This window comes from Sylvia atricapilla, chromosome 7 (assembly GCF_009819655.1).
Source record: "Sylvia atricapilla isolate bSylAtr1 chromosome 7, bSylAtr1.pri, whole genome shotgun sequence".
Lineage (NCBI taxonomy): Eukaryota > Metazoa > Chordata > Aves > Passeriformes > Sylviidae > Sylvia > Sylvia atricapilla.
In genome coordinates, this window is record NC_089146.1 from 36,372,258 (window position 1) to 36,397,444 (window position 25,187).

General features: G+C 46.3%; 2 protein-coding genes across 4 annotated transcripts in view; one reads left to right on the forward strand and one right to left on the reverse strand.

The window, feature by feature from the left end:
• Position 1: 1 nt before the first annotated feature.
• ORC4 (origin recognition complex subunit 4) lies at positions 2-13,889 on the reverse strand. Its single transcript, XM_066323186.1, has 14 exons — positions 13,694-13,889; positions 12,518-12,586; positions 11,715-11,791; positions 9,346-9,436; positions 7,665-7,740; positions 7,247-7,332; positions 6,094-6,142; positions 5,443-5,594; positions 3,958-4,131; positions 3,525-3,611; positions 1,467-1,575; positions 1,007-1,102; positions 855-922; positions 2-691 (listed from the first exon to the last, which is right to left on the reverse strand). The coding sequence occupies exons 1-14, from the start codon at positions 13,760-13,762 to the stop codon at positions 503-505; spliced, it is 1,392 nt and encodes a 463-aa protein (XP_066179283.1). The 5' UTR covers positions 13,763-13,889; the 3' UTR covers positions 2-502.
• Positions 13,890-14,099: 210 nt separating this feature from the next.
• Positions 14,100-25,187, forward strand: part of MBD5 (methyl-CpG binding domain protein 5) — a 110,975-nt gene continuing 99,887 nt past the window's right edge. For all 3 annotated transcript variants that reach the window (XM_066323188.1, XM_066323187.1, XM_066323189.1), the window contains exon 1: positions 14,100-14,553. The gene's annotated coding sequence lies outside the window, so the exon portion shown is untranslated. The remainder of the gene's footprint in view (positions 14,554-25,187) is intronic.

Consider the following 25,187-nt stretch of genomic DNA (forward strand, 5'->3'; position numbering starts at 1 on the left):
CTGATTCTTGGAAAACTTTATTTTAAATTCATGGGGCTGGTCCTAGAGCAGCTCTTGAGCCAAACTGCACAAAAAATCGGTTGTGGAAAGATGTTACCTTGTGCCTGCCACAAGATAGCCCTTACAGCTGAAGCCTGTTGGATTAAACATTTAATGAAGTAAATGCAATTGTAATTAAAGATTTAATTGGGTGAAGTTTTTTCTGTATCAAGTCAGCTCTGAGATGGAAAAGTGCAGATGGAAAAGTGAGCTTTGCCCTGATGGGGCTGTAGAAGGGAACCAGGATCCAGAGCCCTCAGCCACAGGGAGCAGCTCCAGAGCTGGGATTTCTCCAAGGGGGAGCTGTGTGAGGGCAGGAGCTGGGGGTGCGAGTGAGGGAAGAGCAGCACCCTCCTCCCTAAAATACCCCAAACGGATCAGCAAAGAAAAGCTGCTTCCTAAACCTTATTGACCTGAGCACCTCGGTGTGAGCCAACATTCCTGGGGCGAACTCTCCTGGAGCTCAGAGCCAGCTGAGGGAGGAGGCTGCCCACTGCTTGACGTCCGTGGGGCAGTTGGGGTACAGCTGCAGGGCCTCCATGATCTGGCTGCTGTCCAGCAGCAGCTTCATCAGCAGGAACTCGCGCTGCGCCCGCGCCGACGGCCGCTCCAGCGGCTGCACCAGCTCCAGCTGCAGCAGGTGCTCAAAGGCCTGGGAGAAAGGGCAAGAGGGAATGCAAAAGGGAACAGCATTCCTGCCCCACAACAGCCCCACTCCCCGCCAGGGCTGTGTCTGCCCACCCCAATCTCTGCTCTACAACTCGAACCTCAATATTTTACAACTGAAAGGAAAAAAAAAGGCATTTCTGGCTGACCTTCATGACAATGGGCTTCTCAAAGTTGTACATGGAATGTGCCTTCCTCTGGATGAACTTCTGGAATTCTGGAGCAGTGGGAGGGAAAGAAAAGGGGCAGTTGGAAGGAAGGGAGTGGGGCAGGGTTTGTATGGCTCAGGCCTTGTTCTCACCATTGTAAACCATCTGGAAGTTGAATGGTTCCCCATCGTAGACCTCGTTCAGGTGTTTCATGGCTATGATGAGGCAGATTTCCAGCACAGACAAACCTGCAGGCAAGGACAACAATCCCAGGGATTTCCCTTGAGCACATCAGAAACACAGGCACTTCACCCACTCTGTTTATCCCTGGTTTTATTACTGGTGTTCTGCATCTTTATTACGTAAAGAAACCCCAGAACTGGAGAGGATTGATAAGAGCACGTTTGTTTGCTGTGTGTGTGAAGCAGAAATGTTCAGGAATGGGCTGTTCCCAGCAAAAAGAAGGAACTGAAGTATCCAAGTTGGCCCTGCTGTACCCAGAGGGGGTGTGAGCTCAGAGCAGGCTCCAAGGCACACACCAGGCCCCTCCCAGGGAGGGATCTGACCCTTCCCTGCCTCCAGGGGCAGCTGAGGGCAGGAGCTGAGCCTTACCATGGACAATGTTTGCCCTGGAGTCGGAGCTCTGCTGCCTGTGGGCCTCCTGCAGGTCTGCGGCCGTCAGCAGGGGATGGTGCACGCTCACTGCACTGACAGCCAGCATCTGCAACACAGCAGGGACACGGCTCCTGCACTGCTGCTGCACTGGAGCACAGCCCCAGCACTGCAACACAGCTCCTGCACTGCTGCTGCACTGGAGCACAGCCCCAGCACTGCAACACAGCTCCTGCACTGCTGCTGCACTGGAGCACAGCCCCAGCACTGCAACACAGCTCCTGCACTGCTGCTGCACTGGAGCACAATTCCAGAGTTACCCGCTGGAGCAGCACTGGATACCCCCCAAGCACACAGCAGCTCCATCCTGAAAACCCTATAAATAGCTGGCACTTAAATTTCATTTTGCCAGGAAAGGTTTCCAGGGTTCAAACTTTAAAGCCTCCTGATTCCAGGAGATAAATCCTCATGGAGCTGTTTATATCCATGCCAGTGGATCAGCACCTCAGAGGCTGCTGCAGGAATGACTTCCAGATGTTCTGCACCTGCTTTTGTACCCAGGGACACCTTCCACTATCCCAGGCTGCTCCAAGCCCCAATGTCCAACCTGGCACTGGATATTCCAGGGATCCAGGGGCAGCCCCAGCTGCTCTGGGAATCCCAGCCCAGGCAGGAATTCCCAATTCCCAATCTCCCAGGCAGCCCTGCCCTCTGGCAGTGGGATCCATTCCCTGTGTCCTGTCCCTCGAGCCCTTGTCCCCAGTCCCTCTGCAGCTCTCCTGGAGCCCCTTCAGGCCCTGCCAGGGGCTCTGAGCTCTGCCTGGAGCCTTCCCTTCTCCAGGGGAACATTCCCAGCTCTGCCTGGAGCCTTCCCTTCTCCAGGGGAACATTCCCAGCTCTGCCTGGAGCCTTCCCTTCTCCAGGGGAACATTCCCAGCTCTGCCTGGCGCCTTCCCTTCTCCAGGGGAACATTCCCAGCTCTGCCTGGAGCCTTCCCTTCTCCAGGGGAACATTCCCAGCTCTGCCTGGAGCCTTCCCTTCTCCACAGTTTGTCCAGGAACTCCTCACTCACCCCTCCAGGATCTGTATGATGTGTTTTTACAGGGCAGTTGACTTCAGAGCCAGAAAAGGCCTCTTTCCAAAGGAAGCACTCACCCCGTGCTGCAGGAAACGCTGGGAGAGCTGAGCCCCAGCTCTGAGCTGCTCTCAGGGCGGCTCCTGGTGCCCTCAGCTCCTTTCCTGTCCCCCAGAGGCACAGCCTGGGCTGCCCTGCACTAGGAATAATCTGGAACCTTGTAACCCACTGCAGTGAGCAGCACCACCAAAGTTCAGGGACAGCTACACTCAGGGGGCTTTTCACACTGACACCAGCACAGGGATATTTTAGGATGGTTAAATCAGTGTTGTTTATCCTCTGTAAAAAGTGTCAGTGCATTTGTATGAGCCGTGTTCAGAAGCAGAATTTTAAAAAGCCCCTCCAAGAGAGAGCTGCAGCTCCTGTGTGGTGATGGGAGGATGTTCAAGTAGAAAAAACAGGTTTTAATGTGAGCAGAGTTCAGGATTCACCAGGAAGCAAAAAGAACCTCAGAAAGGAAAAAAAAATCATTTCAAAGAGTTTCATCTCCAGTTTTGTTTCATAAATGGAAAGGCCTGGAGGAAGTGAAATGGAATGGGAACAGTCCATCCTCCAAGGATGAGGTGCCCCCACTCCCTGACACAGCACAGGGTGACAAAGGCTGCAAGGAGCCAGCACGGGCAAAAACGTTTAATAAATGATGTTTTTGGCAAAGCTCAGCTAAATGCTGAGAGCCACGAGAGCTGCTCATTAATCACTGCACAAACCAGGGAGGTGCTTCAGAAACCAGAATCAAGATTCTGGGTTTGACTCCTGGCTCGCCATTTATGTGGTGTTTTTATGTTGGTTAAATGTTGTTTATTAATTGGGAGAGAGGATTTGGGGAGAAAAAGGTGAAACAGGTTCAACTTAAAAGTAAAACAGACAGATTTTATAAATATATACTATGAAAAGAAAGGAAAAAAGCTGAGATAAAAACCCACCAGGAGCAGATGCAGCGAGCGCAGGTCCTTGCTGTGCTGGAAGAGTTTCTGCAGCACATCCTGCACAGTTTTATCCTCTGAGAGATGCTGCAGGAACAAGAAAAATAAATATTTTAACCATCTCACACTCCCTTCTCATCATTTCATACTCACCTGGAAAAATAACAGGTAAATAATGTTTTTTTTTAAAGAGCTCACCTCTCATTTGACAATTTTCATGTCCAACCTCAACTTTCTGTGACAGTTTTACCTCCAAACTTCAATCAGCAAAATTCTCTATAATAATTTAATTTATTCCATATCACACTCAGCCAGTGAAAGGAAAGGCCAATCTTAGGTAAAAGCTTTACACTTTTACTGGTAAAGGATATGAGTATAATGTAAACCAGCTTTAGAACTTTTCCTAAAATCAAGTAGAAAATGTTTTAAATACCTGAGCATTGTTATTCCATTTTTGTGCAAAAGCCTCATCAGGAAATTCAGCAGGAAGAGAAAGCTGTTTCTTAAATATCTTCATGTATTCTTTAAAATCAAAGGAATTCATCAAATAGATCTGTCTGTGGGAGAACCTTGACTTTACTCTTTTCTCCAAGAGCTCCAGGATATCCTGGATGGAAAAAGTAAAAAAAAAAAAAAGAGGAAAAACAGTAATTAAAATAGCAGATGAATTTGGTGTTTCCTTTACTACAGCACAGACAAATCACTAAAGTAAAGTGTGCTGAAAAAAAAAAAAAAGAAAGAAAGAATTATTGAATCCTCAGGCTTAGAAGACTGTGAGAGAAGTTAAATGTTCTAACAAGCCCTTTGCTGATTATTTTAATTGATGTGCCTTGCAATGGCACCAGCCCACGTGATGCTGCACATCACACAGGATCATTTGTTGCTAGGAAACCCAGCAGAGTTTCTCCATAGATTATGGAAATATTTCAGCGACTTAAGGCTGAATCAAACCTTGCACAAAGTTGTTGTGTGGTCACAGCAGGGCTGGCAGCTGACGGGCCACGTGATTTTTGTGTCAGCCTCAGAGGATACAGCTTCAAAATCCCCAAAATATTGAACAGCCAAAAAAAAAATAACCCCTCAGAAACAGCAGCTGTCAGCTCTGGAGAGATTTCCTCAATTACACTCCAAAGAGGGGATCAAGGGGTCTAAATAATGGGTGAGGAGCACACCACACTCAGGACAGGGATGATGCAAAAGGGAAAGGTTGTAATTTATTCAATCAACAATTAATTTTTCTGTTAACTTCCACGAATTTGCCCAGCTGGGTATCATATATATAATCATATATATAATCCCTGGTATATTTAATCCCAGTCAAACCCAGAGCCAGGCTTTGATCAGAGATTTGAAATCTTCTTCCTGTCATGACTCAACGATCTTCAGTTCACTGTGAAAACAGCATCAGTTTTATCAAGTTTCCATCGTGTTCCTCAGGAATTATTTCACAACATGGACAAAACCTACTCACAATTCAAGATAATGTCATTGGAAAATCACAGGAAATTGAACAGGGATCCTGATCCCATTTTCTAGCAAAAGCACCTGACTGAAGTAGTTACTTTAAAAAAAAAGAGATTGAAACACAGTTGCTACAAATTTGTCCTTGCCAACTGCCAACCAAGAGGTTCAGGAGCCTCTCCAAAGAGTGACCCACAGTTTAATATTGAATTTGTGTCCTTAGAGATGTTGGTTTGTTCCTTCAGCAAACTGAGGCCTTTGGGCATCTTCAATTTGCTCTCAGCACAATTTTTATTTTTTTTTACACCCCCTTCTCAATTCAGAAGTTAGAAAAAATGGGTAATTGAGGAAAGTCTTTGAGGAAATTAAGGTTCCAGGGAAGGAGAAGTCGTTCCAGCTCAGACAAAAGTCACTTTAAAACAGGTAAAAATGACCCAGAGGAAATGGCATTCCTTACCTGCCTACAGGTGAGTCCAATGACTGTCACTGGGGTCTGTGCAGACTGGGAGATGTCAAAGAGGTTGTAGAGCAGGGTCTGGTTCTTGTGGTGGACAAACAAATCAAACTCATCCAGGACAAACAGAACTGGGCAGCTGCTGCTTCGGTTTCCTGAGAGAAATTTGGAGAGTTTCAAATTCAACTTCAGCATTAGACTTCCATTGCTACAGCTTTCTTTAATTATGGGGTTAAAAACACACAGATTTTCTGTCAGCTTTTCACCTCCTTTCCCACAGGTACAACAGCAAAAAGGAAAATCCACGGAAAAACTGGGAAGGTTGTGTAGTGTTCTGCCAAGCAGCATTTCTGGCTTTAAGGAAGACAGACTTGGCCAATTTTATTTTAAAAAACAAGATTTTTAATAGCATAAATCTAGATAAAAGAATCTGTCCTTCACAGCTGAGATCACATGCAAGCCCTTAAAGTTACATCAGGGGCACACACACTAAATTCAGCATAGTAATCAATATTAACTACTTTTTAATAATATTTTGATACCCTGACACATCCTTGGGAATGAAGATTCTTCATTCCACCTGTAAAGCAGAAGAAAAAAACTCCACTTTTCAGTCAAGTGACCCAGAGTTTCAGGACAGGGGTTTTTATTTACCTCTCCTCAGAGCTTCAAGGAGGAAGGCAAGGTTTTCAGCAAAACTGCCCTAGAGAGAGAATAAAGGAGTTTCAGAAGATTTGCAGTGTTGTTCTCAGGATTGTTGAACTACAGCAAATTCAGACCTGCAATGGAGGCCATGTCCTTCCAAAATCATTCTTTCAACAATGTCCAATGCTACTTTTCATGGTGTATAAACTCCTCAGGACACGAAAAATGATGGAGAATTCTACATTCATCCACTTCTTTTTCCAGCCTGAAATCCCCAAACTGCCTCAGCCAGGCAAAACTCAGTGATCAAGAGAATACCTGCAATCAGCTAAATTCACAAGCAGCTCTCTCCTTCCTGAAATAGCTGTTGGATCCTCATTTTCCAGGCACACACACATGGAAAAAGTGCCACCTAAAGGGTTCCACTGAGAAGGAGAAGGATGCAGGGTTTAACTGGGAACTTTCTGAACAGATGGAAGCATCAAACATTTCTGAACCAAACCCTGAAGGGCTGTGCCCATCCTGCTCCACGCAGAACTCCAGGTGTGAGAGGAGAAACCATGAACTGAAGAGCACAAGCCCCATCAAAGGGGCAGAAAGGCAAATTTCACCTCTGCATGTGAGTTACAGAAAATGAGGGAAGTTTATTTTCAAGCACTTTGGCCACTCTCTTTAGGACTGTCATCAGTATTAATGTCAATCAGTTTATCTTGTGGGAAAAGGGAAATAGCAGCAAGTGTTTTAATAGAAATTCCATGGAAAATGAGAGCTCTAGGAAGCCTGGACAGATTTCCTTTTTGGATAGACCAAAAAAAAAAAGGTTGATAATACATTAAAGATCCTGATTTTTGGTTGGTGAACTTGCTAATTCTTTGTTTTGAAATGTTAAAACCAACATTCCCAAATTCCCCACCCCTCTGAACAAAGTTTCTTTGGAATACTAAAGTTTGTTTCATTGAGAGGCTTGTTAGGAGGGACTTCCCTTTTTCCCTCCTGTAAGGCACAAGTTGATGGATTTAAAAAATAAAAAGGATGCAGCAGTGCTGCTCAAGCAGCAAAGGGAACCTGAGCACCTGTGTGCAGCTGCTGGCACTCAGAGCCCAGCCAGTTCCAGCTCCAGTTCCCAGGAAAGGCTTTTGGAGGAGAAAGTGAAGTTACTCACAAAAACTTTGTCCCCAACCACATTTTCCAGCTGCAGCTGCCTGGTGATCTCCTTCAGGGCCACTTTGTCATTTGTCTGCAGAAGCCCTGAAAGAAAAAGATTCTCCATGAGGAACTGGGATTTGTCCTTCACTCCCACTAGAAACTGGCCCAGCAGCTTCTCTCCCTTCCCAGCCTGACAAAGCTTTGCCTTTTGAAAAATCAGGAATTTTCTGTACCTGACAAGTTACTGAATTCTCTCACTAAATAATGAAGTTCCCTCCACAAAAAAAGAAATACAAAGAGAGGCACTTTGGAGCTCACAAACATGGCCATAGTTTAGGCTGGACTAAATTGCTGAGAGCAGAAATTTTCCTCAGTACATAGAAAATACAGGACTGAATATAACAGAGCCCTGGCTCAAGGATGTTTTTACTTGCCATTCAGATGGACTTCCAAGAGGTTCTCTCTCACTTGATTCATCTCCCTGAGGTCTTTTAAGACATGATTTAATAACTAGGAAAGAAAAAAAAAATACAGAATTTCTGTGAGAAGATTAAATTTTAACAGCAAGGAAAGTGTGATATTGCAGGATAGGAGACAGTGTGTGAGGTTTCATTAGGGAACATGTTTGAGTAATTTCCAGACTAAAATATTAAAATGACAACTTTGCATTCACCAGCATGAATTACATTTGTTCATTCTGCTGAACTGGGAGGGAAAGGAAAATAACTCTGCTATTTCAGTCACTTATTTTTGGGGTAATATCTGGGGCTTTTGCATTAATCAAAAATCTTTATGAACTTAAGATGTGAGAGAATTTGGCTCTTGAGCTGGTGCCATATTCAGCTTCATGGCTTCTTTGGGTGCTGTAGAAAGAAACTTTCTTCTTTAAATCTTAAAAGAAACTCTGCTTATTCTTTTCTTTTGGAAGACAAAATTGAAACTGCTCATGATTACACCAACTGCTGCTCATAAAACTCCCAAATTTGCTGTCCATCAAGAACTCGTTATTAGTAAAGGCCAAAAGGAACTTGTATTAAAATGTCTATAAGTAGTGGAAATGTTCAATTTAAAAATTAAAAAGCTACTATAAAACTCCCAAATTTGCTGTCCATCAAGAACTCGTTATTAGTAAAGGCCAAAAGGAACTTGTATTAAAATGTCTATAAGTAGTGGAAATGTTCAATTTAAAAATTAAAAAGCTACTATTTGCTTTGGCTTCTTCAGAGGAGGATTTGTAGCTCCCACCTATGTGCAAGTATAAAAATATAAATACACACACATTTTTTTTAGTCCAGCATCTTTCCCTTGATATTTAAAAAGGAAATAATTCATTCTGCATAGGTGATTTTGCTAACTTATTCTTTCTGAAAGGACCACAAATTTTCATCACATTTAATGTTAACATAAAAGACTAAAGAGTTTGAATAATGTTGAAGCATTAAACAGTTAAGTTAGACATCATCCCTTCATGTGCCTCAGCTAAGGGGAATTCCCTTAAAATACAAAATCTGTATTTAGAAACCATAACCACCAAACAATAATCTGCTCCATGGCAGGTGACAATATTCCTGACCACTCCCTGCATGCACACAGCTATGGAGAGACCCAGACTGCTCCTTTCAGAGCTTTGGGATGCCTTTTCATCAGTTGGATGTTAGGAAGGAGTTTTTCATGGAAAGAGTGATTAAACACTGGAATGGTCTGCCCGGGGAGGTGGTGGAGTCACCATCCCTGGAGGTGTTAAAACAAAGATTAGATGTGGCACTCAGTGCCATGATCTAGTTGAGGTGTTGGGGCTGGGTTGGACTCAATGATGTTGAAGATTTTTTCCAACCTACACATTCTGTGATTTTTACAGTGAGGGCCCAAACTCAGGTTAATTAAAGAGTAATCATGACTTTTAACAGCACAGACAAGTCTTAGGAACAGATTTCTCCACGCTGTCCCTAAACAGATTTAGCCCACAGAAAGCCCTGGAATGTTTTGGATTTCTCTCTGCAGAGCACTGACAATTCCCTCAGTAAAAGCAGGCAGAGGTGGAAGCGTGGCTGCAGAGCCCCCAGGAATGCAGTGAGGCTGTGCTGGAGCCCCCAGGGCTGCAGGAGCTGCTCCTACCGCGGATTTCCCGGAGCCCCGGGGGCCGATGATGAGGGCGGAGTTGCTCTCCCCGTGCACCGTGGTTCTCCTCAGCAGCTCCAGCAGGTGGCTGTGGGGAAACACAACAGGCTGGGAATGGAAACCTCGGAGATGACAGCGTTCCCCAAAGCCAGGGGAATTCAAATGGAAACCTCAGAGATGACAGCGTTCCCCAAATCCAGGGAAATTCAAATAGAAACATCAGAGCTGACAGTGTTCCCCAAATCCAGGGAAATTCAAATGGAAATCTCAGAGAAGACAATGTTCCCCAAATCCAGGGAAATTCACTCAGAGCTGACAGTGTTCCCCAAATCCAGGGAAATTCACTCAGAGCTGACAGTGTTCACCAAATCCAGGGAAATTCAAATGGAAACCTCAGAGATGACAACATTCCCCAAATCCAGGGAAATTCAAATGGAAGTCTCAGAGAAGACAATGTTCCCCAAATCCAGGGAAATTCACTGAGAGCTGACAATGTTCCCCAAAACCAGAGGAAATTCAAATGGAAACATCAGAGCTGACAACGTTCCCCAAATCCAAGGAAATTCAAAGGATCAAACTTGATCCACTTTGGCTCTGAGAGCCCAGGCTCAGGGCATGCAAAATGGAACACAATAAAGCACAAAGGGCTCAGTGATCAGAGCTCTTAAAATACTTTAAAATAATAAAACAAGCGCAAGTTGAGAGTATCACTAATTCATAAAGCTCTGCAGTTCTCTGCTGTGACAGGACAGACTTCAGTGATTTTTTCTTTCTTTAAGAAATAGATTGCTTGCTGTGCTAGCCCTCTAATTTACCTGCAGACAGACTCAGCACCTCCAGCCACATTTAAAGCAACTCCAATTCCCAAATGCTCACACATCAATAACGTGCTTTTGGGATATGGAATGCTGACATCCTGCTGGTGGTTGTGAAGGGGTGACAGTCCTCATGGAACAGCTGCAGCTGTGTGGGTTTGTTCACTCTCTGAGAGGCAGCTCCAGCCAAGAGCCCTGATACATCTTGGGAGGGAAAAAACCAGAGCTGGGCAGTTCTTTGGAGCCCTGATACACCTTGAGAGGGAAAAAAACCAGAGCTGGGGAGTTTCTTGGAGCCCTGATACATCTTGGGAAGGAAAAAACCAGAGCTGGGGAGTTCCTTGGAGCCCTGATACATCTTGGGAAGGAAAAAACCAGAGCTGGGCAGTTCCTTGGAGCCCTGATACATCTTGGGAGGGAAAAAACCAGAGCTGGGCAGTTCCTTGGAGCCCTGATACATCTTGGGAGGGAAAAAACCAGAGCTGGGCAGTTCCTTGGAGCCCTGATACATCTTGGGAAGGAAAAAAACAGAGCTGGGGAGTTTCTTGGAGCCCTGATACATCTTGGGAGAGAAAAAACCAGAGCTGGGGAGTTCCTTGGAGCCCTGATACATCTTGGGAGGGAAAAAACCAGAGCTGGGCAGTTCCTTGGAGCCCTGATACATCTTGGGAGGGAAAAAACCAGAGCTGGGCAGTTCCCTGTGTTTTCCCTCCAGGATAATTTACTGCCAATGGCACACTGAGTAGAACACAGCCTGGAAATTGCTTCTCAGAATTCCAGGATAAATAGGGGAGGCTTATTTTGTAAAACTGATATAACAGAAGTATATTTCCTCCCCAGAGCAATAAAATGCCTGTGTGAGCTCTGCATGTACAGTACAAAGTCCTAATAAATGGTTTTGTCTCTCCTGTAATGAAAACTTGTGCTCACACCAGGTGATTCCACTTCCATAAAGTCAGTCTTGGGGAAAGAAATTGTTTAAAACAAGTCCTTTAAATACATGTTTGTTATCTGCAGAATTTGACCCGTATCTGTTAAATAGTCAATTTTATTGATCCCTTCTTCCTAACCCTAAATTCCACATCTGCATGGCTCCAGAAGTAGTTTTAAATATGGGTCTCTACTTCCAAAAACTGGATGCTGGCACAGAAATTTTAAGATGTACTTTTTAACACAGTGCACCAACAAACAGGAGAAAACCTGAAGGAAAAAAGAAAGTATAACAGCAAGAGAATTTAACTTCTTGCTTTGCCTGGCCATTACACAAAATATGCACTGAAAGGATCTTTCAGTCTCAAAAAGAAAAGTGCTCCACGAATGTGAGGTGTGAAACAAGGACAAGAAACCCAAAACCCAGAGCCTGGCAAAACCAGAAGGGAACAGTTGTACAAAAACTCTTGGAATCTGAGGCAAATAATTTTAGAAGCACTGAGCTGGAAGTGATTTAAACCTGTATCATTTAGTAAAACAGAGAAAATTCTGATTTCACCAGGTAATTTCACTCCTGCAGCTGAATTAGAGCTCAGTGAATCCCAGAGGCTGCTCCCTCACCTGTACTGCTGCTTCATCCCAAACAGTTTCCCAGCAGCACGACAGTGACAGAATCTCTCACGGAGGATTTTCTGCACCTACAGATGTGACAGAGCACAGGAACAATGTTCAAACACCAGAATTCACCAATGATGGAAGTCCAGCCATAAAATAACAGCAAATTAGGCACTTTTTGTGCTTGCAAATATTCTCTAATAGACAAATCTTTACTGTCATCAATGATAGAGGGGTCTTGAAAGGAAGAATAAAGTTGCAGGAGGCAGAATATTGTATAACATTATATAAAGGAGAAAAAAGCAATTAGAAGAGATTAAAATGTAAGAAATCACTGACCCGGGGGTAACTCCTTGCAAGATGCATTGGAGCTTTTAACCAGCAACTTTGGGAAAACAGGAGAATAAAGGTTTAAAAAGGGTGAACAAAGTAAAAACCCATTTGGCAGCTGCTGTCCTGCTGCTAAAAAAGTCTCCTGGGTTCTGATTCACCAAACTGGAAGATAAAAAAAACCCTAAGTGGATAAAAATAGATTTATGCAAATCTTTTGCCACAAACAGTTGCAAAAGCACAAGACCATCCTGTAAGTCTTTCATTACATTATTACTGCAACACTTGAAGCAAGCAACAGGTGAGAAGCTGAAAGAAATACAGATACAAAAGCCATTTACAGCCCTAAGAATTGTATCCAATTTTGAACAAATCCTTGTAACTGGTCTAGGAGAAAAATAAATACAATGACACGAATGGCAGAGGGTGGAAAAGTTCCATCACTTGAAAACAAAACAATGAAGGACGATGTTACTGACCTGGGAAATGCACTCAGCACTTTCTCCAGTGCTCTCCTTCAGCTTACGCTTGTTCATTGCAGATTTCATCTTTGAAGAAAAGAAAGTAACTATTTGATTAAACAGCATTGCTTTCCAAACCATCCTACTCAGAAACTGTACTTTTAAGTTGGTCATTTTTAAGGACTGTAATGAACATCTGTTCTTAACTAACAAAGATGCAGCAGTCCATCTTCCTAGTGAAAAAGAGCCAAAACACTGAAAACATTTTAAATTCATTTCTGATAACATTAAATCCATGTTTACACACATCTCCTAAACAGCACTTGGCTTTAAGATGCTTTAGAGAGTTTAAAATAACATCCTTATTTTTTTTGCAGCTGGAACAAGCTACAGGCACATAGGAACACATTAAGACACAATAACGAAGTTTTTACTTTAAAATGGCCAGGAATAACTGGCCATCCTTGTTTCTAACGTGCAGTTTATAACAATAACCACTGAAGGGGTCCTAAGGGGACTGGGGGTAGAGCCAGAGGGGGGTTGGAGGTGAAACTCGAAGGGATTGGGGGGATCACGATGGGATTTAGAGGTTTGAGTGGGTTCTGAGGGGGATTCCAGAGGGCCTGAGGGAATTAGGGGGATCTGAGGGGGAATTACAGGTCGGGAAGGGGATTTAGGGATGGTCCCGACCGGACGGGAAGGGTTTGGGGGTAGTCCTGAGGGGCGAATTTACGGGGGCTGGGAATGCTCTGAAAAGGAACGGGGGGCAGGGAGAATGTCCATTGAGAGACTTAAGGAAAAGCTGCGGGGATGGGGAAGGTGCGGGTTGATTTTTCGGGGCTGGGAGAGTGTGTGAGGACCCTGCTGAGGGAATGGAGAGGCCCCAAAGAGCTCGGGATGATCCACGAGGGGCTGGGGACACACAGAGGGTTGGTTCTGGGAGGAAACAGAGGAAACAGAGACGGGGCCCTACGCGGCTTGAAGGGGGCGCTTTCCGCCTCACCTGGCCGGCGCCCACCGCCCCTCACCACCTTTTCCCGCCTCTCCTCCATCACCTGAGGGCGGCCACCGCGGCTCACACGCCGCCCTCAGCGCTGGCCTCAGGCAGCGGAGACCCGCCATCACCCGCGACCCCTCCCCGGCAGCCACCCACCCCCTCAGAAACCCAAGCCCGGCTCCCGTTACCCTCCTCACAGGCGGCATCCGCAGCTGCATCAGAGACGCCGGAGCCCGAGCAGACGGAGGGCGAGGAGGAGAGCGCATCTTGCGCTGCTCGGCACGGCCCGGCGGGCGGAGGCGGCGGGGCCGGATCTCCCCCGCCCCGCCGGCACCTGCCCGCGCCGCCCTCACGGCGCTTTCCCGCCTCTCCTCGCTCACCTGCGGGCGGGTCCCGCCGTGCGCGCCGCCCCCTCGCGTCACGCCGCGCTCCCCTCCCTTCCCCTTCCCCTCCGTGACGTCACTTCCTCCCCGGCCATGTTCCCCCCTCCTCTTCCTCCCCCTCAGCCACTTCCTTCCGCCCAGTCCCGGATCCGTTTCCGGGAGCGGCGCGCGCGGCGCTGTGGGAAGTCGTCGTCCCCCGTCCCCCCCCCCGTTTCCCCCCCCCTTCCTCCCCGCGGCCTCCCGAGCTCCCCCGGGGCGCATGCGCGGTGGCGGCCGCCGCTGCTGCCTGCCCTCCTCTTCCTCCTCCTCCTCCTCCTCCTTCTCCTCCTCCTCCTCCTCCTCCTCCTCCTTCCCGACAGCGGCGGCGGCGATGAGGAGGAGCGCGGGGGGGGGCGGCGGCGGGACGGCCGGTTGTTCGCGCCGCTGAAGGGACACGAAGCAGCGCCGCGCCGAGGCGGGGGCGGGGGGCCCCGAGTCGCTGCCCCCCCCGCAGCCCCGCCGGGGAGTTTCTTCCACATCCCCCCTTCCCCAAACACACCGAGACCCCCCCCTTCCCTCCTCAACCCCCCGTCCCTCGGGGGCGGCCCCGCGGAGCGCCGCTCCCTCCTCCTCCTCCCCCTTTATTACCCTTTGTGTGCGTCTCCGCCTTCCTCCCTGCGCCCGGGGGCCCTGAGGTGAGTGCGGGGGGAGCGGCGGGGCGGGGGGGGCTGTTTGTTTACCCCGCGGTTGGCTCCCGTTCGCCCCGGGGGGGCACCGCCTGTCACTTGGGGCCCTTTCCCGGCGCCCCCCGGCCCAGCTTTGTTGTCGGGGGATGCTCCGGGGATGCTCCTTCGGGCCCCTCCGGAGCGGGAGGGGAGGGGGCTGAGGGCGGCGGGGGCGCCGGGCAAAGTTCGGGGCGGTGCGGTGGTTCTGAGCCCCGGCCGAGTCCCGAAAGTGTTGTTTTCCTGCCGTAGCGGCGAGCCCCGGCGTTGACCCCCCCACACACCCCGGGTTCCAGGCCGTTGTTTGACTTATTGTTTGAGTTATTAAACCCCTGCGGTGGTGAAGGTACAAAGACCACTTGTACAAAGACCCTTTCCCGAGCTGAACTTCCAGGAGGGATGAGACACGGTCCAAGAGCTGGACTTGGTGTTTGCGGGATTGGGATGTGGTCGGTGGCAGCCCCTGGTTATCGGTGGTGCCCGGCTATATTTGGTCAATGGCTTGTTCAGATCTATATGTCGGGATGTGTTTTTTTCCATGGCTTTCTGCTGGGAAGGCCAAGTGTCTCCATCCCCGCTCGCCCTCTTGGTCAGGTGCTGCTGGTGGACTGGACCTGGCCATGTTTCCTGCTGCTTCGAGGGAAAGTTACCTGTTCAAACGTCTGAAATGGGTTAAAACGGACTGGCTTTAAATGTCAAACTAAATTCTGGGCTCGAGGAAGTGTTGGGAGAAGCCTTCTAGATGTTTGCAAGGATCCAGGAGTGAGAGTTGGGGCATTAACACCAAGTTGAAACGAGAGAGTCCCCTACACAAGTAGGATGTTTATGTTGGAATTGCTGTTGTCTGCGCTTATTTCTGGAGCTTAATTATGTCCTCTGTAATTTCCAAAAGGCGGTTGGAGCGCTTTGGTTTATTTCTGGGCTTATTATTTGGGGTTTATTAAGTGCTGAGTGCAGAACCATGGAGTAGGCCATGAGTGTGTGTTCCAGAGGGGCATCCCAGTTCAGCGGTGGTCAGCAGGGAGTGTGTGTCCTCTGTGCCTCATGCTGGAGGATGCCCATGAGGAAGAGCTCTCCTGGCACTGCTGGGCTGCCCCCCAGTTCTCATTTGTGTTTGGTGTGAAGCAGCAGTTTTGGGGCTGGGCTGGGAAGAGTTTGTGAGGTCCATAATTTGGAAGGAATTAGGGGAGAAGCAGAGCTGGATTGATGCTTGACAGTGTTGTGATGGAGGCTTGGAGGTAGCAGCCATAACTGTGGTTCTTTCTAATAGTTTGCTGTTAGTTTTCTTTTTGCTTGTAACGACTTTGGGGTTAAACATGTGGGCAAAAATAACACCTCAGCACCGACAGTCCCCCAAATCAGCAGGTCTGTGTATAAACAGCCATGATGGAAACATGTGACTCTTTTTTTAGTTTACTACAGGTAGGAGCTGGACAGCAAAAGCCTGTCCAGGAGTAAAGGACATAATCTCGTTATTTTATTTCATGACTGTGCTGCTTTTCTCAACCTGAGAGCCCATTGATGTGCTTTCCTCTGTACATGGAAGCCTGTAGTGGCTGCAGGATTACATTCCCCGTGTGTGTAGAGCTGCAGCTCTGCCACCAACTTCCAGGGCCTACAGAGATGTGATACATTAATTATTACAGGGATTTCACCACCTCCTCGTGTCTCTGTCTTTAAGGGGGCCACGGTTTGGTTGAATATGCTCACACGGTAAAATTGAACAGGATTCTGAAGCTGGGCAGGATAATTCAGGGTTTTTCTCTTGCTTTAAATCCTCGAGATAAAATTAGTGCTCAGCCTTCCTTCCCCTAGGCTGCAGTCCTGCAGCCAGGTGTGTGCTGGAGGGAGAGCTGTGCCTTTTGGGGTGGGATTGGGGTGGGAAGGACCCTCTGAAGGAGGCACTGGTGGGACTGGGATTCTGGCTGGCAATTCCTGCATTTCTGCAGCCTTTGCACAAAGGGGTCTCAGGCTCATCTGGGGCTTCTGGCTGCTGGCACAACCTTCCAAGAACTGCAGGAACTGAATGTTTCAACCTAGGAAGCATTCTAGGAAATGCTGTGAATTATCAACAGCTGCAACTAAAAGGCACAGTTTCATTTTATTTGGCTTCTTTTTGGTGCTGTTATCATGATATTTCCACGTGCTAAATGCTTTTAGGAAAACTTTGTGCAGATTTTCCAGTTCTGTATCTTTGGGGACAGAATTCATAATTATTGTGCTGGATTCTGGGTCAGTGGCTCTAAGGGCAGATAGTTTGGAGTTAGCAAGGACCTGCCATGGCTGTGCTGAACATAAAGATGCTGTTTAGGCCTGACTTTAATCATGTTTCTGTGGAGTTTGCTGCTCTACCTTCCTTCCTTTGTGGACAGATGAGTTGGTCTCTATTTGGATTAGGGAGGAGGATGTTTGAGGAGAACCTTTATGATGCAATACCTTCAATAACTGAACTTTTCTTGTCCAGCTTGGCTGTGGAGGGATCAGTGTTCCTCCTTGTTAAAAAAGCACAGGAGATCCCAGCATCAGTCACAGTCCTCTCCAAGATGGAATGCCTTGGGTTTCAGCTGGCTTATTGAATTTGCTTTGTCAGTGGATTTAATTATTTTTTCCTACTGTTCCTCATGGTTACTCTTTCTCTGTGGCTGGGATGGAGTGTGTAAGGCCACCAGGAGTCTGTGGATGAGCAGCAGCCAGGTGGGAGGCCCCTGGTGCCCATCTGGAGCCCCTCTAATGTCCCAGTGTCCCTCTGTGGGCTTAAGAGGCCACGAGCACAAAGCAGTTCAGTCTCATCTGTTCATGGCCAGGGACACAAATTTTGAAAGTGGCTGAGCTTCCTGTGCAAAAATCCTCTCAAAACTTCGGGAAAGTGAGGAATTCTGTTTGTTCTTTCAGCCTGGTTGGGTTATCTCAGGGTTTAGTTTTGTTCCGTTGTCCCCGTGTTGGTTCTTGTTCTGTCCCAGTGGAAGTCAGAATTTCAAAAATAAAAAGGTACAGGATACATTTATTTCCTTTTTAATGCTCTTATGTCATTAAGGACCTGCTTATTCTTTTAAAGAGTTACTTGAACGTTGCAAACCACAGGCTCTCATTGGCTTTCCTTTGTATTTATTTTTGGAACTATTAGGTGGAATAATACTGCTCAATCAGTTTCAAATGAGCCTGCACAGGAACCAAGGCTGGTATTAGGGATGAAATTTTGGAGGAGCATTGGAAATAGCTTTCAGGATGCTTTAATTCTCCTCTGTGTGTCCGGGGCTCAACGAAGAGGGAATAAAACAAAAAGCAGCAGTTAAGAAATTAGGAAGTGCTGACTCCTTCCCTCTCTTGAATTCCAAGTTCTTTATTACAGCAATTCCTATTTTCTTGATGAATCGTCTAGAAAGGAGTTCAGGCTGGGGACTATTTTTAAATCAAGGTAAAACTTGTCAAAATCCCTCGGACTACAACGTTAAACCGTGTTTGAGTGCACATGCAAATGAGTTTATCAGCATACCCAAACACACACACACACACAAATACATAAATGAGCATCTACAAGAAGCAATAAAACTCAGAGCAGTTTGAACTTTTCAGTGCAGCTTTGAGGCCCCCAGGATGTGGAGTGTGAGTCCCCCCAGCTCCAGGCTGTTGTGCCGTGGCCCAGAGCAGCAGCGATCACCGAGAGCCGTGGCTATTCATAGAGCTTTGGCAAAGGAGTTGCTCATCTGGGTTTATCTGCAGCCTGACAGGTGCTCCCAGCCCCAAAATCTCCATTGCCTCCCTTCCTTCCCATGGGGAATCACTGAGGAGCAAATCCTGCACTGCCTCCAATTGTTGGGTCTTCAGGCCGGAGCTGCCCAAGATACATTCCTTTTTGGTTTCAGGGTTTGTTGTTTTTTTTTTAAATATTCTGTTTCAGGAGCTTGAAATGTGCTTAAAAATGAAATGGTAAAATGCTTAAAAATTCCTTTTTTATGTTTCTAAGCAAACCTTTATTCTTTCATTTATTACTCTGCTTAAATTCAATGTGCTGTTTATTTTACCTATCTTTATTTTACAGAAAATGTTTTAAAGCAAGCGAGCAATATTTTAAATATTCTTACCCTGCCACAATATCTGATAACCAAAACCTACAGAAGCAATCTATTAATTCATTACTCTGCTATGAGGCAAAATTGAAACTTGGGATTAAAAAATATATATATAGTCATAATTTTTGCTTAGTCTACATTTTTCAGTGGCATTAAATGCAGAATTATTTTGGTGTCTGAGTAATCTTAAATGTAAATAACCTCTGAAATATGAGGGCCCTTCCTTTGCAGCATCAGTAGCGTGGCCTGGCTCAGGAAAATTCCTAAGTGAGGGAAGCAGAACAGTTGTCAATTGTTTGCCCAACAAATCCTGCTGGATCAAATGGTGATATTCCCAACGTTTGGATCAAGGGAGGCACCAGATAATGTTGCCTTGTGCCTCGGTGCCAAAGGAAACAAACACAGCCTAAGTCAGGAGAAAATTTGGCCAGCTCCAACCTGGGCCTACCTATCATAAATAGAGATAGTCAGAATTTTCCATTCCTGCTGCCCGATGGTTGAAAAACATGGAAATTGGATTTCACTTGGCCAATTTGGGACTTGATCTTTAGGCTCTGGTGGGTCGTTGGCCAACGTGTTCTTTAGGATTATCTGTTGTGACAAATTAAAGACTTGATAAAAAGACGTGAAATGTTTGGGGTTGTCTTCATCCTTTAAGCTTTTACCTACCTTATATGTTCATATTTTTATATATTTGTATCTATATATGTGACTAGGCCCACCAGAATGAGTGCAAATTTCATGTGTTTTGGTAAGACTGAAGCTGTGGCATTGACAATAATAAACACAGCCTTATATTTTTGGCTGTGTTTGTCCCTAATCTATTTAATTTAATTCAATTTTTTTTTACTTCTAAGACTGATGCAATGAAGCTTTATGCATCTATTTAATTTTTTTATATATAAGCACGCTGTCAATTTAAGGAGATAAATTTTATTTATTTTTACTGTGTGTAGAAGAGAAGCACACACACACACAAAAAAATTTTTTTTGCTGGATCCTCTCATCCAAACTCTAGATAAGAATATTTTTTTTTTTTAGTATCTGCTATTTTTGGAAGAAAACACTTGCAGAAGTGAACAAATGAGATCATTGATTGAAGAAACAAAGTAGTCAGGAATCTGTAGTGAGCTGGTTTTTTTAGAACAGAACTTCCTTTTGTCTTTTAGGGCCTTGGGGGCAGGAGAGGGATTTCTCCCTCGTAATCTTTATGGGGAAGAGGCTTGGATCAGATTTCAGAGGTGGATGTGTTGGCATAGACTGGTGATGCAACGTGGTGTCGTCTTGGAATTGCAAATATTGTCACGTTTTCTGCCTTTTTTTATTTGTTTCTGGGAAGCTCATCCCATGTTTTTCAAGGAGTAGCTCCCTTTGAAACCTTACAGCCAGAAAATATGAATTTTCCCCGTTTATCCTGTGCTAGGAAAGGTTTGGTTTTTAAAGATGCTGTTTAAAACTACTTCTCCTCTACATTTTGTGCCAGGGGGAGTTGCTGGGATCCTGTGGAAGGGTTTGTTGGTGCTGATGGCATGGGAGCCCCCAGGTTCTGGCAGGAAAAACCTCAGTGAGAACCTTCTCTGGCCTCAGTATCAGCCTGAGCAGGGAGCTGCAGGAAGGATCAAAGCCAAGCAGTGCCCTGTGATTCCCTCCAGAAATTCCTTGCAGCTTGGGAAGTCTGGGATCTGTGTTTGGGACTGTGTCTCTTCGAGGTTTTCAGTGGAAGTTTTGTCCTAAATAAAGGCTAAAATCAGAGCAGGTATCAAAATCCGTCAACCCTTGTGTTGTCCAAAGCACAGTTGGCTTTTCCCTGCTAGGATAATTTAAATGCTGAGCGCTGTGAAATGGGCGATCCAATGAACTAAAAACTAGACCCAAAAAGTTCACATAACACTTGCAGCTTGGGAATGATGTTTGAGCTTAAGCACCTTAAAGCTCTGTGGGTTTGTTGGACCTTTTAAAACACACGTGGCTCCTTCCCCTTGAAGTTGCCTGGGTGTTATTAAGTCATAAAAGCAGGGCTGTGTCTGTGGGCCAGCTGAAGCAAACCATATCTGGGCTGGAGGCTATTGGTTCCTCACCTCTGTTTTAAAATTAGTCCAATCATTTGCAGCGTGATTCATTTCTAAAAATGACTTGTCCATCTGTGCAGGGTGCCCTGGCTGGAGCGTGGCAGCGCTGCTGGGGCTTTGCTGCTGGAAGTTGGGTTGCTCTCAGGACGTCTTGTAGCTCTTGGATCTCACTTTTCTTTGATAAATGTGTTCATTCAGGCATGAGGCTGGGTGTTAAAAGCTGTGGTGGGGGTGATTTTAATGTTTGGAAATGTCTGTCCGATGTTTCTGCTCTTGAGACTCTGCTGGTGAAAATGTAGATATGAAATCTTCAAGGGAAATAATAATAATGATGATGAATATTCTGTTTTCACTGCTAAAATATTTATCAACTTCTTAGGTGCTGGATCAAGCCCTAAATCTGAATTGTTCATGAGTTGTAACTTCACAAAGGTCTTGGGGAACAAAACTTGTAACAAAGTAATGCTCCCTCCAAAGTCAGGGTGGGTGATTTTAATGTTTGGAAAGGTCTGTCCAATGTTTCTACTCTTGAGACTCGACTAGTAAAAATGTAGATACGAAATCTTCAAGGAAAATAATAATAATAATACTAATAATAATACTAATAATAATAATGTTTATTCTGTTTTCACTGCTAAAATATTTATCAACTTCTTAGGTGCTGGATCAAGCCCTAAATCTGAATTGTTCATGAGTTGTAGCTTCACAAAGATCTTGGGGAGCAAAACTTGTAACAAAGTTTTGCTCCCTCCAAAGTTGGGCAGCTCTTGGTGGATGTGCTCTGTGGATTCCTGGGGGATCAGGTTCCACCTGGAGCTTTCTTCCCAAAATTCTGGGGATTCCTGGGCTTTTCCCTGTGCTGCTTTCCCTAAAAACTTCACACTTATGGATCAGTTCTTAATCATCTTCTGTAAGTCAAGCCCTTTGATGGGAGAGTCCTGCTGAGGATCAGACACACGGGGAGGTAGAATTTAGGAGCCTTGGAAGTTAAAAGTAACCAGAAAATCAAGACAATATTTTTAATTTGCCAGTAAAAATATTCCCATGTGTAAGAGCAGCATCATTTTTCTTAAATAATAATTATCAGACTAATTGTTGTTTTGTCAGACAAGGAATGTATAAACTTTGGAGAGCCTTTGTTGTTACTTTTTTTTTCATTTTCAAAGAAAAAAAATGAAAAAGAATTTATCAACTTTCTCCAAGTATTGATTTCTGCTAAATAAAACTAAGTTTAAGTTTTTTGGGGTGGTTTATTTTTGGTGATATGGATTTGATACAGCAGCCTGGGACACTCTTACCCATAGATGAGCAGTTGGAAGTATATTATTCTCATTTTTAATGTTGCTGCCTTCAAAAACACCAGTAAAAAGCCGTTAATATTCAGCTTTTGCTAATTATTGCAAATAATTATAATACTTTCTGTGGAATTTATTGATGGTATATGTGAGTCTGGTATGTTTTTGTGCAATTAAAGAAAAAATTAAATGCTTTTTAGTTTGTGTTTTGGTAGATAGTAGTCAAATGCATTCGTAATATAGGAAAATAGTTCAGAAAACTAAATTATTGTTGTTGGTGAACCTTAAATTGAGGATATTTTAAGGCATCTCAAGTTGTGGTCTTCAAAGAAAGCTCTTTATAGAGGTTTTTATTTCATGTCCCAGTGTTGGCAGTTGGTTGTCCTGTGCTCCAGAGGCCTTCACAGGCAGGTGGGATTTTAGGATTAGGTTGAATGAACCTGGATGTTCATCAAAAATTCTCAAATAATTACTGGGTTGTTTTTTTTTTTTAATCTCGGCATTAATCCTGTCCAGTGTAATCCGTAATTATTCCGTCCTCAATTCGCATGGACTCTCCTGTTGTTTACTCTTGCTTTACTCACCTACTTTATTGTGCCCCAATGGACATTCCTGACAAGTTACTAACTCTGAGTTGCTCAGAGAATTGTCTGGTGCTCAACTGCGTGTTTTTGGGGGCAGTGAATTTGTCACCCCACAATAAAAAACCCCATCAAACTGCAGGGGATGCATCCAGCAGGTCGAAATATTTTGATTTTTGCGCGCAGGGTGGTGAGAAGCAGCCTCAGGGGAGAGGGAGGGGAGTTGCTCAGGGCTGCAAGGTGCAGCCTGTGGATAAGCAGCGCTGCTCTCTGTGGTTTCAGGGTAGGGAAGAGGGGCTCTGGCTCCCAGGGAGGGCAGGGCTGTAACTGAAAACTGCTGGAGGGGCCTCGGGGGCGGCAGGAGGAAGGAAACGAGCAGAGGGAGACGTTAGGAAGAGGCAGGGGTTGGGGAGAGGGGTTGGTGGCTGGAGCACTGAGGGGGACGTGGATGGAGGCAGAGCTGGTGCAGGGCTGCTCAGGGATGTCAGGAAATCCACGGGAATCTGGGGAGCAGGTCAGAGAGCCACGGAGTGGTTTGGGTTGGAAGGGAGCTCAAAGCTCATCCCATTCCATGGGCAGGGATTCTTTCCACTATCCCAGGGTGCTTTAAGTCTTGTCCAGCCTGGCCTTGGACACTGCCAGGGATCCAGGGACATCCCAGCTTCTCTGGGAATGCTGTGCCAGGGCCTGCCCACCCTCAAAGGGAACAATTCCTGCCCAATGTCCCAGGCAGCCCTGCCCTCTGGCAGTGGGATCCATTCCCTGTGTCCTGTCCCTCCAGCCCTTGTCCCCAGTCCCTCTGCAGCTCTCCTGGAGCCCCTTCAGGCCCTGCCAGGGGCTCTGAGCTCTGCCTGGAGCCTTCCCTTCTCCAGGGAACATTCCCAGCTCTGCCTGGAGCCTTCCCTTCTCCAGGGGAACATTCCCAGCTCTCCCAGCCTGGCTCCAGCCCTGGGATCCACACTGTCATGGGAAGGGGAGCTGGTGACTCTTGATGGGAGAACCCACCTGGCAGCTTCGCTGAAGCCCCAAGTATCAAGAATATTTTCACACAGTATCAACCAGAAAATGCTGCTTAATCACAGCCTTTCCATCCAGCAGGCTCAGAATGATTTGAAAAGGGAAGTAAACAGGCCTGTGAGTGTATAAATAATTCCATAATATTGCCACTGTTGCTGCCTCAACTTGGAAGAGCTGGGAGTTGCTGCAGCCCTGCTGAGCGGGCCTGGCTGGGCACCCAGCCCTGCTGCTCTCAGCTCAGGACCTGGATCAGTGCTCCAGAAATGCTTCTACAACATCTTGGAGGACTTTGGATGGTTGGGTTTCCACCAGGGAAGTCTTCAGGCAGTTCAATCCATGACTGGAGCTGGGTTCTCTTTTGTCCCGCTCCAGTTCTGTTCTTTGCAGCTCCTGGGCAGCACATCCATGGCTGAGTTTTCCTTAGGAAATGATCCTACTCTACAAAGGGTGCCTGGAATCCGTGGCTGGAGCTGGATTCTCCTTTTTTTCTCTCTCTGGTTCTGCTCTCTGCTGCTCCTGGTTCTCCTGGCTGAGTTTTCCTTAGGAAATCATCCCACTCTACAAAGGGTGCCTGGAATCCATGGCTGGAGCTGGATTCTCCCGTCCTGTTCTAGTTGTGCTCTGTTCCCAGCTCTCCTGGGCAGCTCATCCATGTCTGAGTTTTCCTTAGGAAATGATCCCTCTCTGTAGAGGGTGGCTGGAATCCATGACTGGAGCTGGATTCTCCTTTTTTCCCTCTCTGGTTCTGCTCTCTGCAGCTCTGGGGCAGCTCATCCATGGCTGAGTTTTCCTTAGGAAATCATCCCACTCTACAAAAGGTGCCTGGAATCCATGGCTGGAGCTGGGTTCTGCTTTATCCTTCTCTGGTTCTGCCCTCTGCAGCTCCTGGTTCTCCTGGCTGAATTTTCCTTAGGAAATGATCCCTCTCTGTAGAGAGTGGCTGGAATCCATGGCTGGAGCTGGATTCTCCTTTATCCCCCTCTGGGTCTGCTCTTTGCAACTCCTGGGCAGCCCATCCATGGCTGAGTTTTCCTTAGGAAATTATCCTACCCTACAAAGGGTGCCTGGAATCCATGGCTGGAGCTGGATTCTCCTGTCCTGTTCTAGTTGTGCTCTGCTCCCAGCTCTCCTGGGCAGCCCATCCATGGCTGAGTTTTCCTTAGGAAATCATCCCACTCTACAAAGGGTGCCTGGAATCCATGGCTGGAGCTGGGTTCTCCTTTATCCCGCTCTGGTTCTGCTCTGCTCCCAGCTCTCCTGGGCAGCCCATCCATGGCTGAGTTTTCCTTAGGAAATGATCCCACTCTGCAGAGGGTGCCTGGAATGCTGTGCATGCCTTGCCTGTGTTGTGTTTACTTTGACTTTATTCTCCTTGCTCGTCCCCTGAGTAAACAATCCTAATCCAGTGCTGCACATCCAAGGCAGCTCTGGTGGGTCTTGCTGAACCTCCCTGTGGTTTTGTGCCTCCTTTTGCCATCAAACACACTATTCCTAAAGCAGGGAAAACCTCTGATTTATATGGATTATTCTAATCCAACGTCATGCAAGCAAAATCAAAAAATAGTTTGACTACCT

Coding starts and splice junctions, on each gene's coding strand:
- ORC4 (XM_066323186.1), bottom strand. CDS start 13,762: ATGCGCTCTCCTCCTCGCCCTCCGTCTGCTCGGGCTCCGGCGTCTCTG. Junction 7,741..9,345: donor GGGGCTCCGGGAAATCCGCG/GTAGGAGCAGCT, acceptor TTTCTTTCCTAG/TTATTAAATCATGTCTTAAA. Junction 1,103..1,466: donor CAGGGCAAACATTGTCCATG/GTAAGGCTCAGC, acceptor CCTTGCCTGCAG/GTTTGTCTGTGCTGGAAATC.